This window comes from Benincasa hispida, chromosome 12 (genome assembly GCF_027475165.1).
Source record: "Benincasa hispida cultivar pf3 chromosome 12, pf3_genome.v1.1, whole genome shotgun sequence".
In the NCBI taxonomy this organism is placed as follows: domain Eukaryota; kingdom Viridiplantae; phylum Streptophyta; class Magnoliopsida; order Cucurbitales; family Cucurbitaceae; genus Benincasa; species Benincasa hispida.
The window spans coordinates 31,119,053-31,146,815 of record NC_143489.1 but is presented as its reverse complement, the minus strand read 5'-3'; the positions used below and the strand labels follow the sequence as shown (position 1 = coordinate 31,146,815).

Here is a 27,763-nt window from a genome sequence, read left to right as displayed (position 1 = left end):
ATATAAAACAAAGTCATTTTACCTATCAAATTGACTATATGACACAATGATAGGATACTCCAAATTCTAACCTCATTTTAATAGCTAGGCTTGAATCTTTCTACATGCAATTCTTTTAAATTCTTTTCTTTTTTGTTCTAATAGATTGATTAATTTTTTAAAAAAATCATATATGCCAAGAATGTATTAAACATGCTAAGATGAAAGTTTAGAGATCTATTAGATATTTTTAAAATTCAATGATCTATAAGATACAAAATAGAAAGTTCATCAACTTAATTAATAATTAATTTTTTCTTACTCATTTTAATATTTATTTTTGAAATTTTCAAAAATGCCCTCCACTAGCCAAATTACGAAAATTATATAAAAAGTGAAAATTCGGGGTGTTAGAGTATCCATAGTGCCACCAATATAAGGTACCCAACCTTATCCATATACTATAGACTCTTAAGGCTGTATCTTGAATACTGATCCCCGTATGTCTCCACATATAGTTCAAGACTCATACAATGGTCTAGGATGTTAGTTTATTAGATTAAAGTTATTTAGGCAAGATAAATACAAGATAAACAATAACTATTTATTGTAATAAACATTAATAATATTTATTAATGATTGGTCAAATATTACATTTACTATCTACAAGTTTTAGGACATAAAACCCAACACAAATATCCTAAAAATATATTAAAAGTGTTAACCTGAATTTTTAAAGTGTTACCCGAACCCAATCCAACCTGAAAAGAATATAAAAAATTCAACCCAATCAAACTCAAAATCAAAATTAACCCAACCCAACCCTTACAATTTGGGTTGAGTAGTCCAAATTATTCGAGTGTTTGGATCATTTGAACACCCTTGACTTTAATAAAAGCAACACAAAAAGGTGATGGGGAGAGCAAAATAGAGAGAGCAAAGTATAGAACCAATTGTCTTTTGAATTGGTGTGTTGTCTATGAAATTTTACTCTCAATATGTAGTTTTAGAATGGAGTAGTCACAAGTTTAAATGACTAAAAATGTAAGGAAGGTAAGAGTCTAAAAATTATCTCTACTATATTAAAAGGGGCTATGTAAGAAGAATCTTTAAATGTCTCTTTTGCTCTTACATTTTTCATAAATTCTCATATTGCCCTTTATTGAGTGGTAGTGACTTTTCGAGTATAGTTGTCTGTTTGAAATACATTGGATGTGATTTTTTCCATTTTTAGCTTATAAAATAAATTTATATATTTAAAAATAAAAGTCATAGGTCGAATAAGTGCACTGATGTTGATGAGATGCAACTCTTCGAGATAGGATGCAATAATGCCAATTGGATACATTTGTTCGGGGTGGAGATGATTACATACATCAAATTAGTTCATTAATTCTTCCAATATAAGAGATGCACATGTAAAAGAAAAATAAAATAAATACTTGTATTTACATTCTTAAAAAATAATTCCATGAGATCTAAAGTTTAGAGAAAATACAAAAAAGAAAAATAGAAGACTAATTAAATGAAAGTAATAATTAATACGATAAAATAATGCATCATTTCATGTGATTTTACAATAAATATACAACAACATAAGAAAAAATTATTGCATTATATATATATATATTACAATACTGAAATATTAATATATTAATTCGATAATTTAATTACTATAAAAAAAATTTCTTTTTTACTAGATATAAGAATTTTCTTTTTTGAAAAATGTGATAATATGAGAACGTTAAAATAAAAATTGTTAGATTATTTAACTTTTAAAAATTGATGGTAATTAAAATAAAATTGTATAATATTTATTTATCATATGCTAAAAACTCACTATTTAAAAAAATAATTAGAACTATGAAATTTTACGTATATTGCACGTGTTGCTTGATTAGTACTTAAAAATGAGATTGGAGCGTGAAAATTTGCATGTGTACATGATAACATGAACATCGATGAATGAAATGTAATGAAGAATTTTTTTTTTCTCTTTACGTTTTTTTTTTTTTTTCTTTTCTCTTTTCTTTTCTTTGTTTTCTTTTTTCTTCTTTTTTTTTTGGGACTAATGGATTGTGATGTAATGAAGTTAAAGTGACATAATTCCATCCAACTTTTATATCCAAGTTTACAAAGAGTATTTTATTCATATTTAAATGTAATATACAGATTCGGAGTTGAATCTTCCAGATTTTGTTAAATATAATTAAGTAATATATTGTTGTTTTAATTCTACGAAATTCTTTTTATGAATATGTTAATGGCATACATATTAAGTTAGATATATTTTGTTTACTGCAATAGTTCAAACAAGTTATATTAACTAATTGACATGTGTTCTTCCTTAAAATATAGAGATTCAAATTATTACTATTGAAGACTTGATTTCTACTCCCTCGATTCATGTATTTTTTTTTTTTTTTATGAAGTAGAAATTTGTTTCATTGGTTATGCTTATTATATCATTTCAAACTCTAGGAACTAATTAAAAATCAAGTTTAAATTTTGAAGAATATGTATGTCAAACTATAAATACTAAAATCATACTATAAATATTAGATTTGAAAACTTAGAGAGCATTTGAGACAAGGAGTTGGTTATTATTAGGTTAATATGGTTTGTATTTGTGACGTAGATTATTTTAGCTTGGGTTATACTAGTATGTGTTTGATGTGTAAATTATTTTAGTTTGAGAAAGAAATAGTAAATACTATAGCAAAGAATTAAAAAATAATGAATGTAAAATACTAAAAGGTATAATAAATAATAAATCTATAGCAAATTTGAGTTTTGAAATAGGAAAAAATTATTGTAACAAGAGGTGATTATTATGATTTTAGGATAGTTTTTGCTCTAATCACCTTAATTGCAATTCGCGAACTTGGAAGGAAGGAAGGAAAATTGAGAATTCAAACAAAATTTAAAAAAGTAGTTAGTGGTAGTGCGCGACTTTGAATTTCACACTGTTCATAGTCTAATCTCTTTTGCTTTCAAAATGGTTTGATTTGACGAAATAATGAAACATCCCCATTGACCCATTCATTCTTCCCTTCATATATTTTAAATCTCCCCATTGTTCCCGGCTACCAAAGCTCTACGGAACGATGTTTTTCGCCGCCGCCCCTCTCTCTATTCTCCTCTTCTTCTTCACTTCTCCTCCGTCTCTGGCTGCCGCTCAACCGACGGCAAACCCCCGCAATTTCTCCGCCTTCTCAATATCCCAATCCCCATGGCGGCCCACTCAGAATCTCATTCTCCTCTCCCCCAACTCCCATTTCGCCGCCGGCTTCCGCCCACTACCCAACAACTCCAATCTCTTCATCTTCTCCGTTTGGTACTTCAACATCTCAATAGACAACGTCGTGTGGTCCGCCAACCGTCTTTCTCCGGTCAACCGTTCTGCAGCTCTGGTCATCACAGCCACGGGCCAGCTCCGTCTCAATGACGGCTCCGGTCGCAACCTCTGGCCTTCCAACCATGTTTCTGCGAATCCAAACTTGACAAAATTAATCCTTCGCAACGATGGTGATTTGATTTACGGGACATGGGAGAGCTTCCGATTCCCCACCAATACTATCTTGCCTAATCAGACATTGAATGGAACCACCATCGTCTCCAACAACGGCAAATATTCGTTTGTGAACTCTGTTAATTTGACGTTTGGTACAGAGAGGTACTGGACCTCTGGAAATCCCTTCCAGACTTTCCTAATTGGAGGTCAAATCATCATAAACAATCAAATCCCAGTTACCCCTTCTGATTTTAACTCGACCCGCCTCCGGAAATTGATTGTTGACGACGATGGGAACCTCAAGATTTTCAGCTTCAACCCCAATTCTTCGCGGTGGGATGTGGTTTGGCAAGCACATGTAGAGTTGTGTCAAATCTTTGATACTTGTGGCCCAAATTCTGTCTGTATGAGTAGTGGCAGTTACAATTCCACTTACTGTGTCTGCGCTCCCGGATTCAGCCCCGATTCTCGCGGCGGAGCACGGCGAGGATGCCACCGGAAACTCAACGTATCGAACAAACCCAAGTTTCTTCAACTGGATTTTGTGAGTTTCAGAGGTGGGGCTAAACAAATCTCCCTGCAAACCCCAAATATTTCAGTCTGTCAAGCAGATTGCTTAAAGAATTCGAGCTGCGTGGGTTATACATTCAGCTTCGACGGCAGCGCCCAGTGTGTGCTTCAGCTAGACATTTTGTCAAACGGGTTGTGGTCGCCAGGGATGAAGACAGCTGCCTTCGTGAAGGTCGACAATTCTGAAACAGATCAGTCAAATTTCACCGGAATGATGTACAAACTCCAAACCACATGTCCAGTTCGCATCACCCTCCGGCCACCACCTGTAAATAAAGACAACACCACCAGAAACATATTGATAATCAGCACCATATTCGTTGCCGAACTAATTACCGGGGCAGTTTTCTTCTATGCATTCTTGAAGAGATTTATAAAATACAGAGACATGGCTCGCACGCTTGGTCTCGAATCACTTCCCGCCGGCGGCCCAAAGCGGTTCAACTACGCCGAGCTAAAAACGGCCACAAACGACTTCTCGAACTGCATCGGAAAGGGCGGATTCGGCAAAGTCTTCAAAGGGGAGCTGCCAGACAAACGCGTGGTCGCCGTCAAGTGCTTGAAAAACGTCGCCGGCGGTGACCGCGACTTTTGGGCGGAGGTCACCATCATCGCCAGGATGCACCATCTCAACTTGCTTCGATTGTGGGGATTCTGCGCAGAAAAGGGCCAGAGAATGTTAGTATACGAGCATATCCCCAATGGATCGCTCGACAAATTCCTCTTCGTGAAAGCTTCACCTTCCGATTCCGAGAAAGACGGAACAGAGACGGAAGAACAAAGCCCATCGCTGGATTGGAGCATCCGTTACCGAATCGCCATTGGAGTCGCGAGAGCAATCGCGTACTTGCACGAGGAATGCCTAGAATGGGTGTTACATCGAGACATAAAACCAGAGAACATCCTTCTTGATAACGATTTCTGCCCGAAACTATCAGATTTCGGGCTGTCGAAACTGAGGAAAAACGAGGAGACGGCGGTGAGTATGTCTCGGATCAGAGGGACGCCCGGTTACGTGGCGCCGGAGCTGGTGAAATTGGGTTCGAATTCGATCACGACGAAGGCGGATGTGTACAGTTTCGGAATGGTGCTGCTGGAGATAATCAGTGGGACGAGGAATTTCGAGATAAAGAGATCGACGGTGGAGAGCGCGGATTGGTACTTCCCAGGATGGGCGTTTGAGAAGGCGTTCGTGGAGGAGAAGATGAAGGAGATTTTAGACGTTCGGTTAAGGGATGAATACGAGAGTGGAGCTCATTTCGCCATTATTAATCGAATGGTGCAGACGGCGATGTGGTGTCTTCAAAGCCAACCGGAGAAGAGACCGTCGATGGGGAAGGTGGTGAAGATGTTGGAAGGGAAGCTTGAAATTCCTCCTCCACAAAAGCCTTCTATTTACTTCTTGTCTGAACCTTAGAAAATTATTTTCATTAACCCTTCCAAATTTTAGTTAATTTTACACCTTAAATGGGTAAAATTGTAAATTGATCATTTTCAAAGGACCTATGAAACACAAAGTTATAGCCAACCTTTAAAAGGTGGATGCCAATTGGTTTTAATTTTTAAGGAAATTTCAAAGAAAATATCGGTAACTTTTCGATTTCTATAGATAATAATTAATATTTTTGAAAAAATTATAAAAACAAACCATTCAAAAATAAATTTAAATTAATAAATAAATATTTTATGATTTTTAAACAAGTTAACATGTTTATTATGTATATTATATTTGCATTAGTGATATTTTGTTGTTTAATTATTATGTTTCATGTATTTTTCTACAATATAATAGAAATATTATATACCTTTAAATTGATATCAAACTCATGGAAACGTGAAAATATTGATAAAAGTATCGACATAAATTTAATACTATGGTTATAGCCCTAGTATTTAATTTTCGTCAACATGTCAATATTTTTTTTTTAGAATAGGTGATATTATTATACAACAACAAGGGGGATCCCATAGCCCGAGATCAAGGCATCACGACATCATAGCATCAAAGTACAAGCAAAGACAGGGTAACAAAACCCAAAACAAAGCCTACAAGATAAGATCAGAACAAAACCAATACAAAAGGAAACAAATTCGCATACCATTGGAGAGAAAGCCAGAGAAAAGAAAACAAAATCCCACAAACAAGGGACAACAGCAAAAACAAAGAACAACGGGAAGTACAACAAGAAAAACATCCGTAAACACACTATATAAGACCAAGAAGATCAACCCGCCAAGAAGAAGCACGAGCACGAACCGTAGAGATCATAAGGTGAACTAGAGCTGACATCGACCTCAGTCTATTTCCATGCAGTCGCCGATTACGTTCTTGTCAGATGTAGTATATGAAAGCACACCAGAAAACACGGAATAACTTACTATGCACCCCCTTACCCGACCCCACTCGACACAACCAACTCAACTCCACATCCCAACTCGCCACCCAATGCAACGAGCCCAACTGACGCAACACACCAGACCACACCTCTCTCCCAAACCCACACTCAAAAAATAAATGATCTCGCGACTCCACACTTCCCCCATACAAAAGGCACCCCCCCCCCCTCCGACAACACACATCAGCTCCTCAACCAATCTCGTGTACCCAACCTGTCCCTCACAGCTAACCACGCACAGAAGGAGTGACGCGGAATACCACCCCCCGTCGACAAAATACCAGCCCAAGACACCCTAGGACGACGAGGACGCAAACTCTCCCATGCACTAGCGATAGAAAATCGACCCCTCGCATTCGGTACCCACACCCAATAATCTTCCCCCTTCACCCTCGGCCCCATTGCCTGAATAAGACCCAGATCTCAAGAAGCTCCCAAGACACTGTTGGTCAACTCCAACCTCCCTCACCATCCATGAATTCTGACAACCGCACCTCCAAACTACTCCCTGCATCATAAACCACCGTAGACCCATATGAATCCAAAATCGCACCCCCCGACAGCCAAGGATCCCACCAAACAAAACAAGACCGACCATCGCCAACCATCAAACAACCAAATGTTTGAATCTATCTTTATTTCGCAAGATAGCCCTCAAACACCAAGACCTCCTAACCTCACTCCGAACAGCCCACAGAGACCGCTCACGCAAAATATAAGCCTCCACCCTCGTCACCCATAATAAACCTGATTTAATTAAGAGAAGCCAGAGCAGCTTCATAATAGTAACCTGGTTCCAAAATGCCACATGCTTCACACCCAACACCCCCCTCCCGCCCAACGGCAAGCACAACTCATCCCATGCCACCTGTGCACCACCTCGACTCACTGCACTATCCTTCCATAAATAACTACGTAACAGACGATCAATCTCATGAGTTACACACGAAGGCAACACAAAGATGCTACACTAAAACACCTGAAAGGATTGTAAGACAGACTTAACAAGCTGTAACCTCCCAGCAAAGGAGAGGGACCGCGCTGCCCAGCTTCTAATACGAGCCGTAATCCTCTGAATCAAAGGAGTACAATCCTTAGCCCTCAACCGACCCGCCAATAAAGGTAAACCCAGGTACCTAACAGGCAGCGAACTAAGAGAGAAACCCATAAATACAGCTAGTTCCTCCGTCTCCCCAGACTCCACACCCGCAACAAGCATGGAACTCTTTCCAACATTTGCAACTAACCCAGACAACCCTGCAAAATCTGCTAGAACCTGCCTCACAAACTCCAAAGAATGTCTCTCAGCTACACAGAAAACCATCAAATCGTATCAGGCCCACACGCTCACATCGATCATGAAACCTAAACCACACAGGAGGATTATTCAACAACCTAGACAAGACCTCCATCACCATCATAAACGAAAAAAGAAGACAACGGATCCCCCTGTCTCAACTCTTTCCTACCAGGAAAAAAACCCTTCAAGGGAACCATTAACCATCATAGAGAACATAGGCGAAGTAACACAAACCCTCACCCAACTAACAAACTGAAGGGGTGTACCTATAGCCAGCAACACACCAAATAGAAAATCCCAATTGACCGAATCATACGTCTTTTGAAAGTCTACCTTCAACACACAACGCGGCTTTCTTATGCCCTCCTTATAGCCCCCCACAAGCTCTTGACATAATAATATGTTTTCGAAAATCGACCTACCCGGAACAAACGCAGACTGGTTACCACTGATGAAAGCAAGCAACCACAACCGTAATCTCTCAGCTAAGATCCTCGAGATACACTTATACACAATATTGCAACAAGAAATAGGATGAAACTCCTCCATACGTTCTGCTCCCCGCCTCTTTGGGATAAGAGTGATAGCAGTAGAATTAACTCCACCATTTAGGTAACAGGTCTAAAAAAAATTCAGCACAACATCACAGAAATCATCTCCAACCACATTCCAAGCAGCTCTGTAAAAATCAACCGAAAACCCATCAGGCCCAGGAGCCTTCCCAGACTTCATCGAGAATAAAGCCTTCTTAATCTCATCCTGACTCACTGGGTGACCAAGCGCCTCCACCCCCTCCTCGGACCAGCTAAAATGCACAATATCCCCAATTCGGGCAGTAAGATCCCTATACTTCACTAGCTGAGACCCTAAACAACCCCTAAAGAAATCTACTGCCACCCCTACTACCCTGTCATGCACTGTCTGGCAAGTCCCCCTAGCATCCATGACCGTAAATAAACTACTACAGCTGCGTCGAGAACGAACACAACGATGAAAGAAAGTTGTTTTCATATCACCTAACTCCAGCCACTTCACCCTGGCCTTCTGTCAGAGTGACGCCTCCTCCAATCTCGCCACTGACTAGAACACCTCAGTGGCCCAAGTCGCCTCTGTACACACCGACTCTAAATTAGGATCCCTTCCTACCTTCGCCTGAGCGACCTCTATAACCTGCCTAGTCGCCCTCACCTCATCAGCTAACACAGAGATACGTCTCCCAAACGAAGCACGTAAAACTCTCTTCACTGCATTCAAATTTCGCACAAAGTTAACCATCGAGGCCACATCCTCAGACCTTCTCCACACTGACCTGATAGTATCAATAAAACCCTCAGCCTCTGCCTAATGAGAAAAATAACGAAAAATGGGAGGCGGCCTACTCCTCGTCTCTCCTATAGACACTAGTAGAGGGCTATGATCAGAAATTCCCCACTGACCAACCCTAACCTCCGAATACGGAAAGCTACCTTCCATGCCTTATTAGACAAGCAACGATCCAATCGCGCAAGACACCATTTCCCTGAATTTTACTAGTCCAAGTAAACCAATTACCTGTCACACTTAACTCAACTAGATTCGCCTCTAATAACGCCCCATCAAACTTCTCCATCTCTCTCAATCTAGGGCAACCACCAAAATCCTCCGAACTACGACGAATAACATTAAAATCCCCCAAAACAACTCCAGGAAACTGCCACGAGACACACACATCCATCAGCTGAGACCACAAGTTCCTCCTCTCGTTCACATGATTTGAGGCATACACAACACCGATATGTACCCTAGCAGTAGATGCAATATCCACTAAGGTCCCAGAAATGAACTGATCCCCACTGACATTAATAGAAAACTCATAGACACTCTTCCGCCACATCTCCCAGATCCTCCCAACTCCCCGCACACTATAGCTACACACACAACTCCACGCATCACCAAACCTACCCATCACCATAACAAAATTTTCACGACGAAACCTCGTCTCAAGCAAGCAGCAGAAAGTAACAGAGGATGAAGCCAGAAAGTCTGCCACCACTCTACACTTAACAGGGTCATTCAACCTCCTAACATTCCAGGAACACCAAATCATGGACCTTGCAACAGATCACACCTACCACCTTCTACTGAGCCTTTGCCCGAACTCTCGAACATCTCATCCATAACAGACAATGGATCAGGATATGCCTGCATTAGAGCCAAAGCCATTGAGTCTCCCCCCTTATCACATAAAATATCAAACTTATTGCGATCATCAACATGCTTTACAAACCCCGTAATTTCAGGGGACCTATATACTGCTTTGTTCCTCAAGGGCACCGAGTCCCGTGACCCATTACCACCCCTATGGTCTACACCACCTCTATCCCGCCTACCGACTGACTATAGTAAACTCGTTAACACTCCCCACACCCTTACTCCCAACCACTGGGTTATCTCTCCTTTCACCAATACCCACGTCCTACCCCTTCCTCACACTCTCAATACCCCCATTCTCCCTCAAACACCCCTCATTTACCGCCACAATACATAACTTCTGACTCTTTTCCACACCCTGCTTTTCACACATAGCCCCAGTATGCCCAAAGGATCCACAACACGCACACCTACGAGATTTCCACTCATACACTACTGGAATAATAAGCTCCTGACCCCGAATTCTAATAGTGACTGAAGGGGGCATTAACGAATCACCATCCACCTGAACACAAACCCTCGCAAACGATAACCGCCGCCGCTCTCTTGTTGCAACATCAAAAGAGACAGATTTACCCACGACACTAGCTAACACTGCTAAACCCCTATCCGTCCACAACTCCAGGGGAACATGCTCCAGTTTAATCCAGATAGGAAGAGAATAAAAACAAAGGTTTCAGGAATAGTACAACATGTCAATATATTCGTCAATGTTTTCACGTTTCAATGAATTCGTTATTGACATGAGGGGTAAATCCATATTTCCATTATATCCTTAAAAATCCAAAAAACATAAAAAAATTAAGCAACAAAATATCACTAATGTAAATATAATATAGACAATCGACATGTTAGTTGGTTTAAAAAGCATAAAATATTTGTTTGCTAATTTAAATTTATTTTAATTTTATCGATATTTTAATCAAAATTTTTATAAAATGAAGATGTTGACATCTTAAACCTTAATTATAGGGACTTTTAAAAGGTAGATATCAAACACAAGCCAAATTTCTTTTTTACAAATTCTGAGATTATTCTCATTTTCATTTAATAAATAATAAAATATATGTCTGATGTAAAATTCATGGATCTTTACATAAATGTGACAGTAAAGTTGATTTTTTTTTGTGTTGAAATTCGTAAATTTTAAACTATCCATTCAAGTTAATTTTGTGCATTTACTTAATTTTGTACAAAGTTGTTTTTAAGTGAAGTTAATGAATATTCAGAGATTATTACTTTTTTCCGGTTAAAATTAGTGAGTTAGATCAACTAAGACCACGTTTACCAATTCGTAATAAAAATTTGTGTAATTATAATAAAATTTCATTGATAGATAATCGTAATGGACCATCATCACAAACCTAATTCAATTACTTTTGATCACATTTATTTATAATTGTGAATTTGTCACATTTACTGTTACCATTTAGGGTCAAACGATAATGGTAACGGTAACAGTAAATGTGACAAATTCATAATTGTCATGTTGTAACGGTAACGGTAACCATATTTATGTAATTTCCAAACGTAATTGGATTGAACATCCTTGCTCATTAATCAATTTAAATTTTTTTATTATAAATTGGGGAATGGGCCTTAGATTAGACAATGCCAAACTTAATCAAATGGACATACTTTTTAAATTACCATTGATTTATTATGGGTAAAAGTGGCTTAAAGTCCAAAACTTAAAAATTAAAAGTTTATGGATGTAAATTAATTTACATCGCAAAAAATTGCTTGTCTCAACTGACATTAGTGGCCAAAGTGAGATTAGCGGGGTGGTATTAGTATGCATCCAATCCAAGAGGTCGGAGATTCAATACATCACCCCACAATTGTTACACTAAAAAAATGACATTAGTTTGTCGTGAGGACCAATAGGTCTATGGTGGAAATCCCCCAATTTTACTATATATATATATATAAATTAATATACATTGTCAAGTTAAAGAAAAAAAATGACCCAAAAAAATTAGATCTTTCTTAGGATGCTAAATTTTCGATAGCATAGATTGAACCTGCTATTTTTTTTTTTTTTTTTTTTTTTTTTAAATTTAATTATCTTTATGAAGTTGATTAAAGGTAAGGGTAATTCTAAAATTTGAATGAGTGATTTAGTCATAAAACTTCAAAGTATTTTAATTATGCTTCAAAACATTAATTATGACTTAAATAATATCATTAATAAGATGATATTAATGAATGGACCTAAAGAGAATAAAGTTATCTACCACACTAGACCACTCATGGCACTTCATCAATTTATATACAACTATGTTCAAAACTCATTTCCCCTCATGCCACAAATATTTTTATAATAATGTTAAAAGGTGGATTTAGGATAACATTTGGAAATGAATTTTTTTTCCTTTTTTAATTAGAATTACGTTTATAGGATATTAAAGAATACTATCTTGATCCTATATTTTGAAACTTGTTCAATCTAAGTTCCTATATTTTCAATTGTTTAATTTTAGTCATTATACTTTCAATAAATCTCAAATTCAGTCACTCAAAGTTAATTTTTACTGAAATTAATAAAATAATAATAATTTTCATGCAAAGAAATACCATATGTGAATATAAATTCAAAAGTATTATAATAAAAATATTAATATATCAAAAAATTTTATAAAAAATCAGCAATAACTAGCACTTGAGGTATAAATTTAAGATTTATCGAAAGTAAAAAAATTAAAATTGGATAGTTAAAAATAGATAGACGAAAATTGAACCGACTTCAAAAAATGGTATTTTAATTATCCTTTAAGAAAGTTAAAAGGAGAAATTTGAAGAACACGTTGATTTCTGTTTTCTACTTTAAGATATTACATTTTGTATTTTATTGACCAATCCTTGAAGTCTGAAAGTGTGGCCACCCTTTTGTCTGCCACATTCTTCTGAGGACAAAAATGAAAGATTGTTGCCTTTTTGTAAAGTGGAAAAACATTGGGCCCCCATTAACAACCACCACAGATCAAATTGGGCCAGAGAGAGAAAACTGAGGCCCAAAAAGGGAACAGATAGAAAATGAAAAGATGAGCTTTTATGGAACATGAAGTCGAACATTCTCAAGTAAAATAAAATAAAGTTGAGAGCCAAAGTCAATCAAAATGTCTTAAACAGCATGCTCTAGCAACAACATAGCACATAATTGTTTAGATTAACCAAAAGAATAAGATAAAAGGGTTGATTATTTGATTATTGTTTCCACAAGCAAATCTCTCCTTTTCTATACAATCTCCAAAAAATATTGGCAAGAAAAAATAATGAAGTTAAAACATAACTAATCCAATATAGAGCCAAAAAACCAAGAGGTGAAATATATGTTATTATATATCTATACTTATATGCTTATAGGACTTTGATATATGAAAAAAATGTGGTATTGAAGATCTTCAAGATTAGTATTTAGGCATTACTTTAGATGGGATCGATGGGGAATGCCCTTCCTTTTATGCAAAAGCTTCTTTGGATTCAAGACGGTCTTCACTCGCCATGCTTTAATCTCTTCAGTTGATTCGGCCACTGATATTGACGACGATTCCATTTCGCTTGTATTGGTTTCTAGATTATGGTTCTCCGTCCATGGAATGCCTTTGAGATTCGACTCCGAATCAATGCATCTACAGTTTTGATTGTTGAGTTCAACTGGAACCATAGAGACCTGAAAATTTAAGCAATGGAACATGTTCAGGTCATATGTGGGAGAAAATGAATGAGAGGAAATACGAGTCCAAAGCGAAACAAGAAGGAATTTCATTTACTTTGCAGGCGATCGAGCAGAAGCGGTTTGGCAAGTCTTGTATGTATCTCCCACAAGCTTCACAAGTACCTCCGAACTTCAATTTTGTTGATGGTTTCGAATCTTTTGATTGCGGACGAGGGCTCAAATGAACAGCCTTCTCCCCATTTATCTTATAAGTCTGGTGAATCAAACATTCAATACTTTACTCCCAAACTTTACCATAATTGACTAACAACAGCAACAAAAAGTTCTCTTTTATGATTGAATTCAATGCTTTCTCGAGGTCGTTCCCTCCTACGGTTGTTTCATTTAAACATCTAGAAGTATGGTTTCTTTTGAAATTGGTTATATAACTTCTTGTTTCATTTGATCACAACTCACAACCATCAGCAACAGGTAACAGAAACAACTTCAGTACAAGAAGTTTGAATAATTTAAGGAGGTGGGATACCTGAATATTGCAACAATCAAGGAGATTTTGCAAGTCGGGCACGCGAACAACGTACTGATAAACATACTTACAGATCTGTAACCGCTGATGAACGCAATGAGATATCAAGCAATGCCTGCAGATGGCAATACCACAGTCTATACAAAACACATTCTTTTCATTTTTCCTATTGTTTTGATGATGAACACAAGAACCAAAAAACTTGCTTTGCAAAAGGGAATTAAGCCAATCTGTTTTCCTTTTCTTGAGATAAATCTTGCATCCTGCCTGCAATATCCATATCCAAACAATTCAACTCATTGATGATTGATTGTGAATTCTACTCTGCCATATGATTAGAGAATCCAAACATAAACCAAATTGGGGCATCATCAAAAAATGAAAAAGAAACTGGGTATATTTTGTCAAAATTACCAATTCCTGATATAAGGTATAGCAATTGTTTGTAAAACAACAATAGAATACAGTCTCAAATCAGTCATAATAAAAAAACTAAACTCAGTAAGAGGGAAATCATAAGATAATAATTCATGAATCCAAAACACAAGACAATAAATTCAAAATCAAACAACTGCAATCAAACATGTTTGGATGATAAACAATCTGTGCTCTCAACATCAACAAAACAAAATGATAAAAAAAAAACACCCAAAAACAACATACCATGATTAAGAAAGGAGAGAAACAATCTGGGTGGAAAAAATTCCACATGATTGGACAAAACAAACAAGAAATTAAGAAGAAGAAACGTAAGAGAAAAAACACCCCAAAAGAGCAAAAAACAGAGGAAATTTCAATTCTCACCATATCCAAATGTAATTTGAAGGAACCCCAAGTTCTGGGTCGATGAAAAATCGAACAAAAACACTGAAATTGTGGGAAATTTCTTCAAGTAAATTGGGAAAAGGAGAAGGGGAGAAGAGAAATCAGAGAGGGAAAGAACACGAATAGGCAATAGAGACTGTATGAGCGGCTGCAAAGTGAAAACTGAATAATAATAATAATAGTAATAATAATAATAATGAAAAAAGAAGGGGAAAATAAAAAGAAAAGGGGAAAGTGAGAAAATGGAAGGTGAAACGTTTTTGGAAGCTGCTGCGTACATTTGCGCCCATTAGAGTAAAAGGAAAGTCTGCAAACGGCGGGAAAGATGAAGGGTTTTAGGCCGTTGGATGTTTATGTTGATCGGACGGGTGCGATTTCGTTAGCTTTCCCTGTATAATGATGGGAGTTGGATTGTGTGGGGTCCGATACGACAAATAATTTCGTTTCGCCGAAATATCCGAGATTTACGCGATCGCCGTTCTCTCTTTATTATGGATTTATCGTTTCCAAAACTACAAACAATATATTTAATCATCAATCAAAATAAAGTTTTTCATATTAGGCTTCAAGTTCAATGCCATAAATGTCTTTTTTTTTTTTTTCTTTGAATTTTGAAGATACCATTAATGTTTTTTTGGTTAAATTACCATATTTTTTTTCGTATTTCAATTATGTAATGTAATAGTGTTTCGAAGTTTTAATGGTCTCAATACAATTATTATTATTATTATTATAGTACTAAAAAAACCAATTATTTTACATGACATGTTTTTAGTTAGTGATATATAAATATATGTTCAACTTTGTACTTAAAAAAAAAAATTATAGAGCAAGGACTCAAAACTCTAATTTTTTACTCAAATGTATAAGTTTTAGTAAATTAAATTATGTTTAAGTTGACATGACAAATAAAACTAAATTTTTGAATACTGATGTCAATAAAAATGACGAGATCTTAATTTATGAAAATATTAATAAAATATTAGTGACGATGGATATTTCTAATATATATAGTATTTTTAAAAATATACAAATGAATGAATGTGTATTTTATCCTTTTTAAATATGATTGAATATCTTCTATAATATTTAGCTTGTTAGTAATATTTTGATTATTTCTTTTTATGATAGAATGAAAGGTTGATTCACTTTCAATGTCAATATGCCTGGTATTTTTTTTTTTTTTTAAAAAAACAACTTTATATGTGATAATTAAATACTAATGGACATATTCAATCTTTTTTTTTCTAATTTATCTTATATATATGTGCTTTATTTTGAAGGCCAATTTATGGGATCTATATCACATTTATCTCTTTAAAGAAGATATATCACACTGTATTACATAATTTAATTGGTTAAGTTATTATTTATCTCTTTACTAGATATTCTATATTTGATTAGAAGAAGACCAGAATAAAAAAATAATAAATATTACACATAGGAAAGTTGTTGGTAATTGGTATATAGTTTTTTTCTTCTAATAATTGGAATATAGTTTCATATATAAATTTTTAAAGATTTAATCAGACTGAAGGAGTGCTAAAAAAAATAGACTCTCGGAATCATTTTGAAACTTTTAAAACCAAACTAATGACTAATATATATTTTGGTCCCTAATTTTAGTCATTTTTCAATTTGGTCTCTTAAGTTTTTAATGTTTCCATATTGTTTATTTTTAATCCATGATTGAAATATTAGTTGATATTTGAATAATCAACATACTCATAAATTGAAAGGTTCACATTGATATCTCGGTTTAATGAATTTCTTGTATCAACACACATAAAATATTGTTTAAAAAAATAGGATTTATTGCATAGATAGTCATTATACCATAAATATTAGAGCTTATATAACAAGAGAAAACTAATTGCAAATATAGAGTTTTTATAATGTAGATTTAGGCCCAAAAGTTTGAAAAGGACGAAAATGGGCATCACGGTCTGACCCATTTTAAAGATAAGCCCTATTTCGACAACCATCCTTCTTCCTGGTCTGGCCCATTTTCAAGCCCTACCATCCTTTTAAATCGGGGAAGACAAATCAATCATTACTGATAGCAAGCGTTCTTTCTTCAATTTTGCTCCAAAATTCAAGGTACATATCTTCTTCTTCATTTCTTCGTCTCTTCTTCCTCGTTTCTTTGTCTCTTCTTCACTGATAGCAAATCTTTGAAATTGTAGTGCATCGTTCTTCTTTCGTTGACAGTAATAATTTTGATTTTTCCTAAAATGATATTTGTTGATAGTTGTTGATATGTTGTTGATAGTTCATTGATTTCCTTCAAATTAGGGTTACATGCATTCTCCATCTTTTTTAGGTATTTCATTCACTGTTTTATTATACATTTTGGTCATTGTGATAGCTTTTCTTTCTAAACAAAAGTTGATTATGTGTTGACAGTAGTGATTTGAATTCTATTGTTGTCGACTCCTCTTCCTAAAATCAGTGTAAGTAGGTTTGATTTCAATTTCAAATGATATTTGTTGATATGTTGTTGATAGTTTATTGATTTCCTTAAAGTTAGGGCTACATGCATTCTCCATCTTTTTTAGGTATCTCATTCACTGATTTATTACACATTTTGGTCACCGTGATAACTTTTCTTTCTGAACAAAAGTTAATTATGTGAAGTTCTTTGTACCGTGTTTGATCGCTAATTTAGTTTGCAAGTAATCACAACTATATTTTTAATGTATGTTGTTCCTGATAATTCTAATAATAATACATTGATAGTTTATTGATGGATTTATCTCAGTTTCATGTATTGTGATTTTCTGATTGTTTATTTATGCTAACATTTTTTATAGCTACTATCATTGATACTCTTTTATTGCTATTACTAATACTATCTATCATTGACAGTATCACTAAGTGTATATAACATTAGAAGGATATCATTGATAACATCTTGAAGTGATATCCTTAATAGGCTACTATCAATGATATGAATGTAATGTTTCCATAAAGTGATGTTGTTGTTTGTTTTTGGTATAAATGGAGAAAGGAAAGAGAAAATTATTGGAAGGATTAACATTATTCGGAAAAAAGCACAAGAAGTTTAAGGTCCACGATCTAATGATATTTTATAAATTTATATATTTTTGTGGTTGCCTTTTTTCTTATATTTATGTTGTTGTTATATAAACAAGAAAATGTATTAATTGTTCCAGAAAGTGAATGGACAAACCTAGTGAAAGTCAACTCCTTCATAACCTTAGAAGTCCTATCTAACATAGGAAAATTAGATAAGCTATCACTCCAACAATTTAGGGAAGGTCCTTTTGGGTACTTCTTAGATATGAAAATGAAAAGGGTGCCCATACAACTCATATCATACCTGATTAGAAGACAAAGCACGACTACGAAACAAAATATCTTGGCCTTTAATATAGAAGGACATATTTCAGAATTTGGCCTCAAGGAATTTTGTTTGATAACAGATTTGAATTGTGATGATTACTCTGTGGATGATATCTATAGTGAAAAAGAATCAATAGACAACACAATTAGGAACTTCTTTTTCAAGACAAATACGAAAGTTATAAGGAGAGAGCTCCAATCTACTTTTAATTTGTTAGGTTCTGATGCCAATATACCCATTGATGTAAAGCTCAAACTTGCACACTTATATTTTTTTAGAAAGCTTCCTAATTCCTATACAAGGATATAACAAAGTAAGTTGGAAGTATTTAAAAATGTTGGATGATGAAAAAAAGTTTAGATCTTATCCATGAGACAGGGTGTCTTTTGAACTGACTGTAGAATTTCTTAAGAAGGGTGTCATCAATAAGCAATCTTCAATTTTCCTCAAAGGATTTCCACTTGCTTTGGTATATTGGGCTTTCGAGATTATACCAAGATTATCCAACCTTACTATTAGATTTGCATGAAGAATAAGAAGTGATGGACCTATAATTACTCAATGGAAATCTCAAGAACTTAATGATTGACAACACATCAATAACAATATTTTCAAAGTCACTGGTGTAAGTCTTTTATCATTATTATTTCCTTTATCTATATATTATTAGCACGCTATTAAATGATAGAAACTATCACTGAAACACCAGTGACAGATTTTATCATTGATAACTAACTAATGACATAAATGATACTACTGATTTCAAGTTATCAATGATGACTTCTATCACTGATTTCGAGCTACCATGATAACTTATATCTTTGATAGCATGTTATCAAAGATAGAAGCAACCAATAACACCTTGAAGTTAGTGATTGTTTCTGTTGGGAATATCCTAAAACTCGCAGTTCGTAAATGTTAGAAACATATTCTATTTATCAGTAAAAGTTTTATTGAGTATTTCATTCAATGAATTGTTATTAATATTGCATTCTGTTATAAAAACCCAATAAAAAAAATTTATGGCTATAATAGGAATACTTTAACTTTATGTGGAGACATAAAAGTAGATCATTGATAGAACATACAAGCATGCAACGGAAGCAATCAGAATCAATAAACACTCTAATTACACATAATTTGAGTTTAAAAGCATGCATCAAGATAGATTTCAAAAGAGGATTTCTAGAATATGTTACATTCGATGAAACTCCTCAAATTCGTGCTTTTCTTCACGAAATTGGCCTTCCACAGTTAATAATGACTAGCGCTGTTATTAATTTGCAAAGATCTTTAATACAAATAATTTGTTTTATTTTAGCATTTTTAATAATGACTAGCACTGTTATTACTTTGCTTGGTGCTGACAAACTAACTAGCAAAAACAATACTAGTTGAAAAAGTACGATAAATATTGTCTTGGTCATCGAAGACCTCAAATTTATTATAATGGGGGAATATCCTCCAACCTTTCGACTCAATGCATCAAGAAATTTTCGCGATGCCTATGGCAGGTGGACAAAGGTTAATGATAAGGCTTGAGTCTACATTTTGACAAGCTTAAGTGAAGTCTTGGCGGAAAAGCATAATGATCACTACACGCGAGATCATGGAGTCATTACGTGAGATGTTTGGGCAACCGTCCACACACCTCAAGCATGACGCTCTCAAGTTCATCTTCAATGCTAGGATGAACAAGGGATCATCTGCTAGGGAGCATGTCTTTAACATGATGGTCCACTTCAACGTGGCAGAGATAAACGAGGTTATCATAGACGAGTCCAATCAGGTAAGCTTTATTTTAGAGACTATTTCGAAGAGTTTCCTACAATTCCGCAACAATGTTGTAATGAATAAAATAAAATACAACCTTACTACCCTTCTGAACTAGTTGCAGACTTACGAGTTCTTGATGAAAGTCAAAAGACAGCATGAGGAGGAAAATATTGCAAGTTCCTAAAAAACCCATAGGGGTTCTACCCCTGGGACTAAATCTGCGCCTTCTTCCTCTGGCACAAAGAAATGAAAGACGAAGAAAGGTAGAAAAGGGAATAAAGCTACCTCTGCTGTTGCTGCCTAGAAGGGCAAAAAGACCAAGGTTGCAATGGTAACATATTTTCATTGCAATCAAGATGGGCACTGGAAAAGAAACTATCCAAGATATTTGGCTAAGAAGAAGAAGACAAAAGAAGGTAAATATGATTTACTTATTTTAGAGACTTGTTTATTGGAAAATGATGATACTGCTAGGATACTTGATTTAGGAACCACTAACCACACTTGTTCTTCTTTACAGGAAACTAGTTCCTGGTAGAAGCTAAAGGCTAGAGACATGACTCTACAGGTTGAGACAGGACAGGTTGTCTTGACAGTTGCAATTGAGAGCTTTAAGTTATTTTTCAATTCTAAATTTATATTGTTGGACAATGTATATTTTTCCCCTCATTTTAAGAGGAACTTGATTTCTATATTTAGTTTATTGGAATACTCATATAATATATCATTCATTCATGATAAAGCATTTATTTCAAAAAATGGTATTGACATTTGTTCAACAATAAACGAAAATAACTTATATGTGCTAAGGTTGTTAGAATAAAAATGCTCCATAATGTCGAAATATTCAACACTACAATAATACAAAATAAAAGACTAAAAGTTTCTCCAAAAGAAAATGTCCATCTTTAGAATCTAAGACTGGATCACATAAATCTCAATAGGATTGAGAGGTTGGTTAAGAGTAGACTACTAAAAGAGTTAGAAGAAAATTCTTTACCTGTATGTGAATCTTGCCTAGAAGGAAAAATGACAAAATGACCTTCTACTGGAAAAGGTTATAGAGCCAAAGCGCCCACAGAACTTGTACATTCAGACCTTTATGGTCCAATGAATGTTAAGATAAGAGGAGAATACGAATGAAGAAACTCTAAATATAAAGAACCTATGAGTGGAAGCGTATCGTCCAAACTCCATTGTGAAAGAACTCATACATTCACAGTCATACTAAATAGATTGTGCATTAAATCATAAATTACAACATGATTCTTGAATTAAATACAAAAGTTAGAAATATAATACCTTTCAAGAATGTTTCTTTAAGTGTGTCCCTCGATCAAACTTGAATGCAACGAGCAAGAACTCGATCTCCCTCGAACACCAACAAATAAAAACTCGATCCTCGAACAGATCCGGACACTACCACTAGATTACCTTGGTATTCTCGGTGTGAGAATCTAGGAATAGTGGGCTCTGACTTATTTTGGTTTAAGGGAAGAATTAGAGTGAAGAAGGAGAACGGTTGAGTAAGCGATAACATTGTCGTATAGAAGATGAGGTATATTGCATATATTCGATACTCGGTCGTTTAGGCTCTCTAAAGCTATCGTGTAGTAAAACTCTTTTTACTTGATTGCTTATTGTGTCTCGTTTTGTAGAATAATTAGAAAACCACTTTTTCATCTTTATTCCACTTTGCCATAAAGACCTAATAACCACCCACTAAGGTTGATTATTGAGAAAAAGAAATTTAATTATCAGATAATTAATAAATTATAAATAAAACTAATAACTAACTTATCATATTATATTTACAACTTATAGTTTTAATATTGCATCATATACAATATATATATATATATACCATAGTTCTTTTTCTATTTTGTGGAATTTAATATAAATAATAACTATGAATCTAATTCATAGAAATTTATGTTTGAATCATATTCAAATACTAGTTTCTCCAATCAAACAATAATGTATCAAATATATTATATCAATTATATCATATATAATCAAATTCCCCCTTGTTAATTTGAACATTTCAAACTAACCTAAAAACTGATTCTCAACTTGAATCTATTGAGCTACCAAGGGAACCTTATGAACCTGTAGCTTGAAGCTCCAACAGTACGTGAACAACTGACTAAACTCTTTAATCACAGTATCCACCATCCGTTAACTGCCGAGCACTTCACTAAAGATCAACAACTGCACTCTTCGCACTACAGGTATGTTTCTGTGTCCATTGGATATAACCAATCAATAGTACGACGACCCTTCAGAAATCCCTCGTAAGTACAACTAGGCCAATTTATAGTTTTGCCCCTATAGTTACATCTAACTTCTTAAGTACCACTGATTCCTCTAATCAATAATAGATCATAGTCCCACTATGACTAAATCTTTCTCGGGCCAAAAGAGGGTGTGACTTCATATTGTTCAAGCCCCAGAATCAATCCTTAAGGGAGCAATTTATCTACTTATCCCTACATCGGGGAATGAGTGAATTTCATCTTGTGTAGTTGAGTTCCCAACTCCCCAATTAGACAAATCCCCAAAATGGTAGGCTTGTTGAGTAGGCGATCTGACCACCCTCACCATCCAAATCAAAGGACCACCCTCATAGGTAGAAGTTCACAACTCACTCAGAATTAAGGTCATGTTACCTATGGTCATCCCAGTGAAATGAAAGTCTCAATTATGAACGACTTTATATAACGAGACTAAACATTTCGTGGTCCGGTCTTATACAAACTCCTTTGTATGGAATATCCCCGCTCGCATGTCTAATACATGAGTGATCAGGATAATATCATTTGTAGCACTTTACAACATTTGTAACACCTACAAAGCAGGCCATACTCATAGTATCACTAGGATAAGGTATCCCTCTTTATCCATATACTACAGACCATTTAGGTTATCTCTTAAAACACGATCCACTTGTATGGCTCTACATACATTTTTAAGTTACAATGACAACTATGGATTTTAGTTTATTGGTTTTTGGTTAATGCAACATGTTTACAACGATAACCATAGACTGAAGTGAATAAAATATTATATATTATAAATCACAATGTGTTTGTTCATACAAGTGTTTACAAACTACAAGACACTATGAGATTTAAGGCATCAACCCCAACAATCTCCCACTTATCCTAAAACTAGTAGGGTGTACAAGATAATCAAATTACAAGTACACAAAACAATAAACTAGGGCACAAACGGGCAGTACAAGAATGAATACTTTATCACTTTTATAGATGATTATTCTGGATATGGATATGTTTACCTAATGCAACATAAGTATAATAAACTTGTAAAGTTCAAGGAGTACAAGATTGAAGTTGAGAATTTATTGGGTAAAAATATAAAAACACTTTGATCAGATCGACGTGGAGAGTATTTGGATATAAGTTTCTAGAGCTATTTGATAGAACATAGAATCACATCTCAACTCTTAGCACCTAGTGCACCTTAACAAAATAGTGTATCAGAAAGGAGAAACAGAACCCTATTAGACATGGTTTGGTCCATGATGAGTTATGCTTCTTTATCTAACTCATTCTCGGGTTATGCAGTGGAGACTACAACTTATTTTTTTGAATCAAGTTCCATAAAAAAGTGTTTCTGAAATATCTTTTGTATGATGGAGAGGTTGTAAAAGTAGTTTATGGCATCTCAGGATTTGTAGGTGTCTGACTCATGTGCTAGTGATCAACCCAAAGAAATTGGAACCATGTTCAAAATTATATCTCTTTGTAGGCTACTCTAAAGAAACGAGAGGTAGTTTCTTCTATGATCCAAAAAATTATAAATAATTTGTATTGAAAAATGCAACTTTCTTGGAGGAAGGCCACATTAGGGAGCATAAAACAAGAAGTAAAATTGTATTGAATGAGCTTTCCAATGAAATTACTGAAACTTCAACAAGAGTTGTTGAAGAAGCAAGCACTTCAACAAGAGTTGTTGATGTTGTTTCATCTAGCTAAGCACATCCTTCTCAAGAGTTGAGGGAGCCTCAACATAGTGGGAGGGTTATAACCCAACTTACTCACTATTTGGGTTTAACAAAAACTCAAACAGTCATACCAAATGATAACGTTGAGGATCCATTGACCTACAAGCAGACAATAGTTGATGTGGACAAAGATGAATTGATTAAAGCTATGAATCTAGAAATGGAGTATGAATACTTCAATTCTATCTGCGATCTTGTAGATCAACCTAATGGGGTAAAACCTATAGATCGCAATTGAATCTACAAGAGAAAGAGAGGTATAGACAGTAAGATGCAAACCATTTAAGGCTAGATTAGTGCCAAAGGGTTATACCCAGGTTGAAGGAGTGGATTATGAAGAAACTTTATCACCTATTGCCATGCTTAAGTCTATCCGCATTCTCTTGTCCATTGCCACATATTATGATTATGAAATATGGTAAATTGACGTCAAGACAACCTTTTTGAATAGTCATCTTGATGAGACTATCTATATGAGTCAACCAGAGGGATTCATTAAACAAGGTTAAGAACAAAAGGTTTGCAAGCTTAATCTGTCCGTTTATGGACTGAAACAGGCATCTCGATCTTGGAATAAGATTTGATACTACGGTTACATCTTAGCTTTGATCAAGATGTTGATGAGCCTTATGTCTATAAAAAATCATCAACAGTTCAGTAGCTTTCTTAATGTTATATATGGATAATATCCTACTCATTGGGAATGATATAGGTTTCTGACTGATATTAAAAAATGGCTAGCTGCTTAGTTCCAAATGAAAGATTTGGATGAAGTACAATTAATTCTAGGGATCCAAATTATTAGAGATTGTAAGAACAAAATATTGGCCTCATCTCAAGAATCATATATCGACAAATTGCTTGTTAGGAATTCCATGCATAATTCCAAGAAAGGTTTGCTACCTTTTAGGTATGAAATTATCTTGTCTAAGGAATAATGTTCTAAGACACCTCAAGAGGTTGAGGAGATGAGACGAATTCCCTATGCATCTGCAGTAGGCAGCCTGATGTATACCATGTTGTGTATTAGGTCAGACATTTGCTATGTAGTAAAAGAATAGTCAGTAAATATTAATCTAATCCAAGATTTTCTCACTAGAGGAGACTAAAACCATTTTCAAGTATCTTAGAAGAATGAGAAACTATTTGTGTATCGTGATAAGGATTTGATCCTTACAGGATACCCTGACTTTGATTTTCAAACTGATAAGGATCTTAGGAAATCCACATTAGGATTAGTGTTCACTTTTAATGGAGGGGCTATAGTTTGACATAATATCAAGCGAGACTGTATTGTTGACTCTATCATGGAGGTAGAATATGTAGCTGCTTGTGAAGCCGCTAAAGAAGCTGTCTGGCTCAGGAAGTTTCTAATAGACTTAGAAGTTGTTCCAAATATGTCAATGTCTATCACCCTTTATTGTGATAATAATGGTGATGTGGCAAACTTCGAGGATCCTTGAATCCACAAATGAGGAAAGTACATTGAGTGCGAATATCATCTCATTAGGGAGATTGTGCAATGAGGAGATGCGATCATCACAAAGATCGCTTTGGAGTATAATGTTGTTGATCCATTTACAAAGTTTCTCATGGTTAAAGTATTTAAAGGTCACCTAGAGAGTATGGGTCTACGAGATATGTGTCATCTTGTCTAAGGTGCTAGTTTATTGTATTGTGTACTTTACTTTATGTTGTATTTTATACTGTACACCTCACTTGCTTTAGGAAAAGTGGGAGATTGTTGAATTTAGTGTCCTAAATCTCGTGGATCTCATAGTTTATATTTTGTAAGTACAAATTATTTATTTAATAAAATAAGAAATATTTTATTCAAAACATAGATTGCATTAACTCAATCCAATAAACTATGATCTAAGATTATTTAATATAGCTTAATCAGTATGTGGTACACATACAAGTGGATCATGTTCAAGTAATAACCTAAAAAGTCTGTAGTATATGGATAAGGTGGGGTGCCTTATCTTGGTGACATTGCGGATACAACCCACTTTTTAAATGTTACAAGAGTTGCAAGTGTTACAAATGATATGGTCCATATCGTTCATGTGGAGACATATGAGTGGAGATATCCAGTATAAAGAGTTTAGATAAGACTGGACCGAGAAATGATTAGTTTCTCTTTATGACACCATTACTTAAAGAGACTAACATTTCAATAGGATGACCATAGGTGACTTACCTTAATCTTGAGTGAGTTGTGAACTCCTTCCTATGAGGATAATCTTTTAATCTATACGAGTGAGAGCGACCAGTTTTTGCCGACTCAATAAGCCTACCATTTTGAAGATTTATCTGAGTAGGGAGTTGGGAACACAACTACACAAGATGGAATTCACTCTTTCCCAGAAAGAAGATGAATTGCTCCCTTAATAGCTGATTTTGGGTCTTGAACAATGAGGCATCACCCTTTCATTGCCCAAGAAGGGTTAGCTTGTAATTGGACTATAAACTGTTTATTCATTAGATCAGTGGTACCTAAGAAGTTAGCTGTAACTACAGGGGTAAAATGGTAATTTGACCCAGTTGTAGTTATGAACAATGTGTGAAGTGTCGACTTACTGTTGATTGGTAATATCCATGGATACAGAAATATATCTATAGTGTGAAGATTGCAGTTGTGGGTCTTTAGTGGAGTGACCCACAGTTAATGAAGGTTGATTAATTTAATTAAATAGCTTTATTAACTAATCTAATTTGTGGTCCATTAGGTCTCCTCGCTAGCTCATTAAGGGTAAAATGTGAATGTTTAAAGTCTTAGAATAATTTGAATTGTTTAAATTATAAAGGAAAAATTAGTGTTAATTGTATATAATACAATTAATATAACGTATAAAGATACATTATATTATAAAGTTTATTTTGAATATAGATTCGAAATTAAACTATATTATGAGAGAACAATATATATTTGAATAAGATTCAAATATTAATTAATATGAATGAGATTCATATAAAAACTATTGGTTATGAGAGAGGAATGCATTAGAGTATGATCCCAATGCACATTCATTTAAATATGTGATATTTAATTAATATTAATTAATTTGATTAATTAATAATTATTTAATTAATTTAAATTAAATATGATTTAATTTAATTTTAATAAAATAAAATAAAATAAATTAATTAGTTTGGTTAATTAATTAATATTAATATTAAATTAAATTAATAATATTTGAAAATCAAAATAATTCCCCATGTGGGGAGTTATTGTCGGTTTAGTGGGGAGGGGAAGTACCCTTCCCCTTTGCATTAAACATGGGAGGGCTGGAGAGTTCAACAACAGATTTCAATTCTTCTTCCTCTTATTCACATTGACAAAAATTCTCTCTACTCAATTTTCTTCCATTTGATCTTTCCAAAAGGGTTCTCACCAATTACAACCTCAACGGAGAATAACTAGGATTCTATGTGGTGGTGTCCAAAGTTGTTCCTGTGATCGTGTTATTTTGTTTGAAAGAAGTGTTCTTGTGTTGTGACCTTGGAGAGGAATTTTTGCGACGAAGAATAATCCTACAAGGGTGATTTTTCTTTTCTTTTTTTTTTTTTTAAACTCACAATAGAAAGTATGCTTAGAATTTCAATGCTTA

General features: G+C 34.7%; 2 protein-coding genes across 2 annotated transcripts; one reads left to right on the top strand and one right to left on the bottom strand.

The window, feature by feature from the left end:
• Window positions 1-2,729: 2,729 nt before the first annotated feature.
• Window positions 2,730-5,591, top strand: LOC120067749 (G-type lectin S-receptor-like serine/threonine-protein kinase At1g34300). Its single transcript, XM_039019311.2, has one exon. It carries the CDS (start codon window positions 3,087-3,089, stop codon window positions 5,478-5,480), a length of 2,394 nt encoding a protein of 797 aa, XP_038875239.1. The 5' UTR covers window positions 2,730-3,086; the 3' UTR covers window positions 5,481-5,591.
• A 7,540-nt stretch (window positions 5,592-13,131) lies between these two features.
• Window positions 13,132-15,248, bottom strand: LOC120067735 (PLATZ transcription factor family protein). Its single transcript, XM_039019297.2, has 4 exons — window positions 14,959-15,248; window positions 14,155-14,421; window positions 13,723-13,881; window positions 13,132-13,622 (listed from the first exon to the last, which is right to left on the bottom strand). Exons 1-4 carry the CDS (start codon window positions 14,959-14,961, stop codon window positions 13,374-13,376), a joined length of 678 nt encoding a protein of 225 aa, XP_038875225.1. The 5' UTR covers window positions 14,962-15,248; the 3' UTR covers window positions 13,132-13,373.
• Between the last annotated feature and the right edge of the window lie 12,515 nt (window positions 15,249-27,763).

Coding starts and splice junctions, on each gene's coding strand:
- LOC120067749 (XM_039019311.2), top strand. CDS start 3,087: ATGTTTTTCGCCGCCGCCCCTCTCTCTATTCTCCTCTTCTTCTTCACT.
- LOC120067735 (XM_039019297.2), bottom strand. Junction 13,882..14,154: donor TTGATTGTTGCAATATTCAG/GTATCCCACCTC, acceptor TTGATTCACCAG/ACTTATAAGATAAATGGGGA. Junction 13,623..13,722: donor TCTGCTCGATCGCCTGCAAA/GTAAATGAAATT, acceptor TTAAATTTTCAG/GTCTCTATGGTTCCAGTTGA.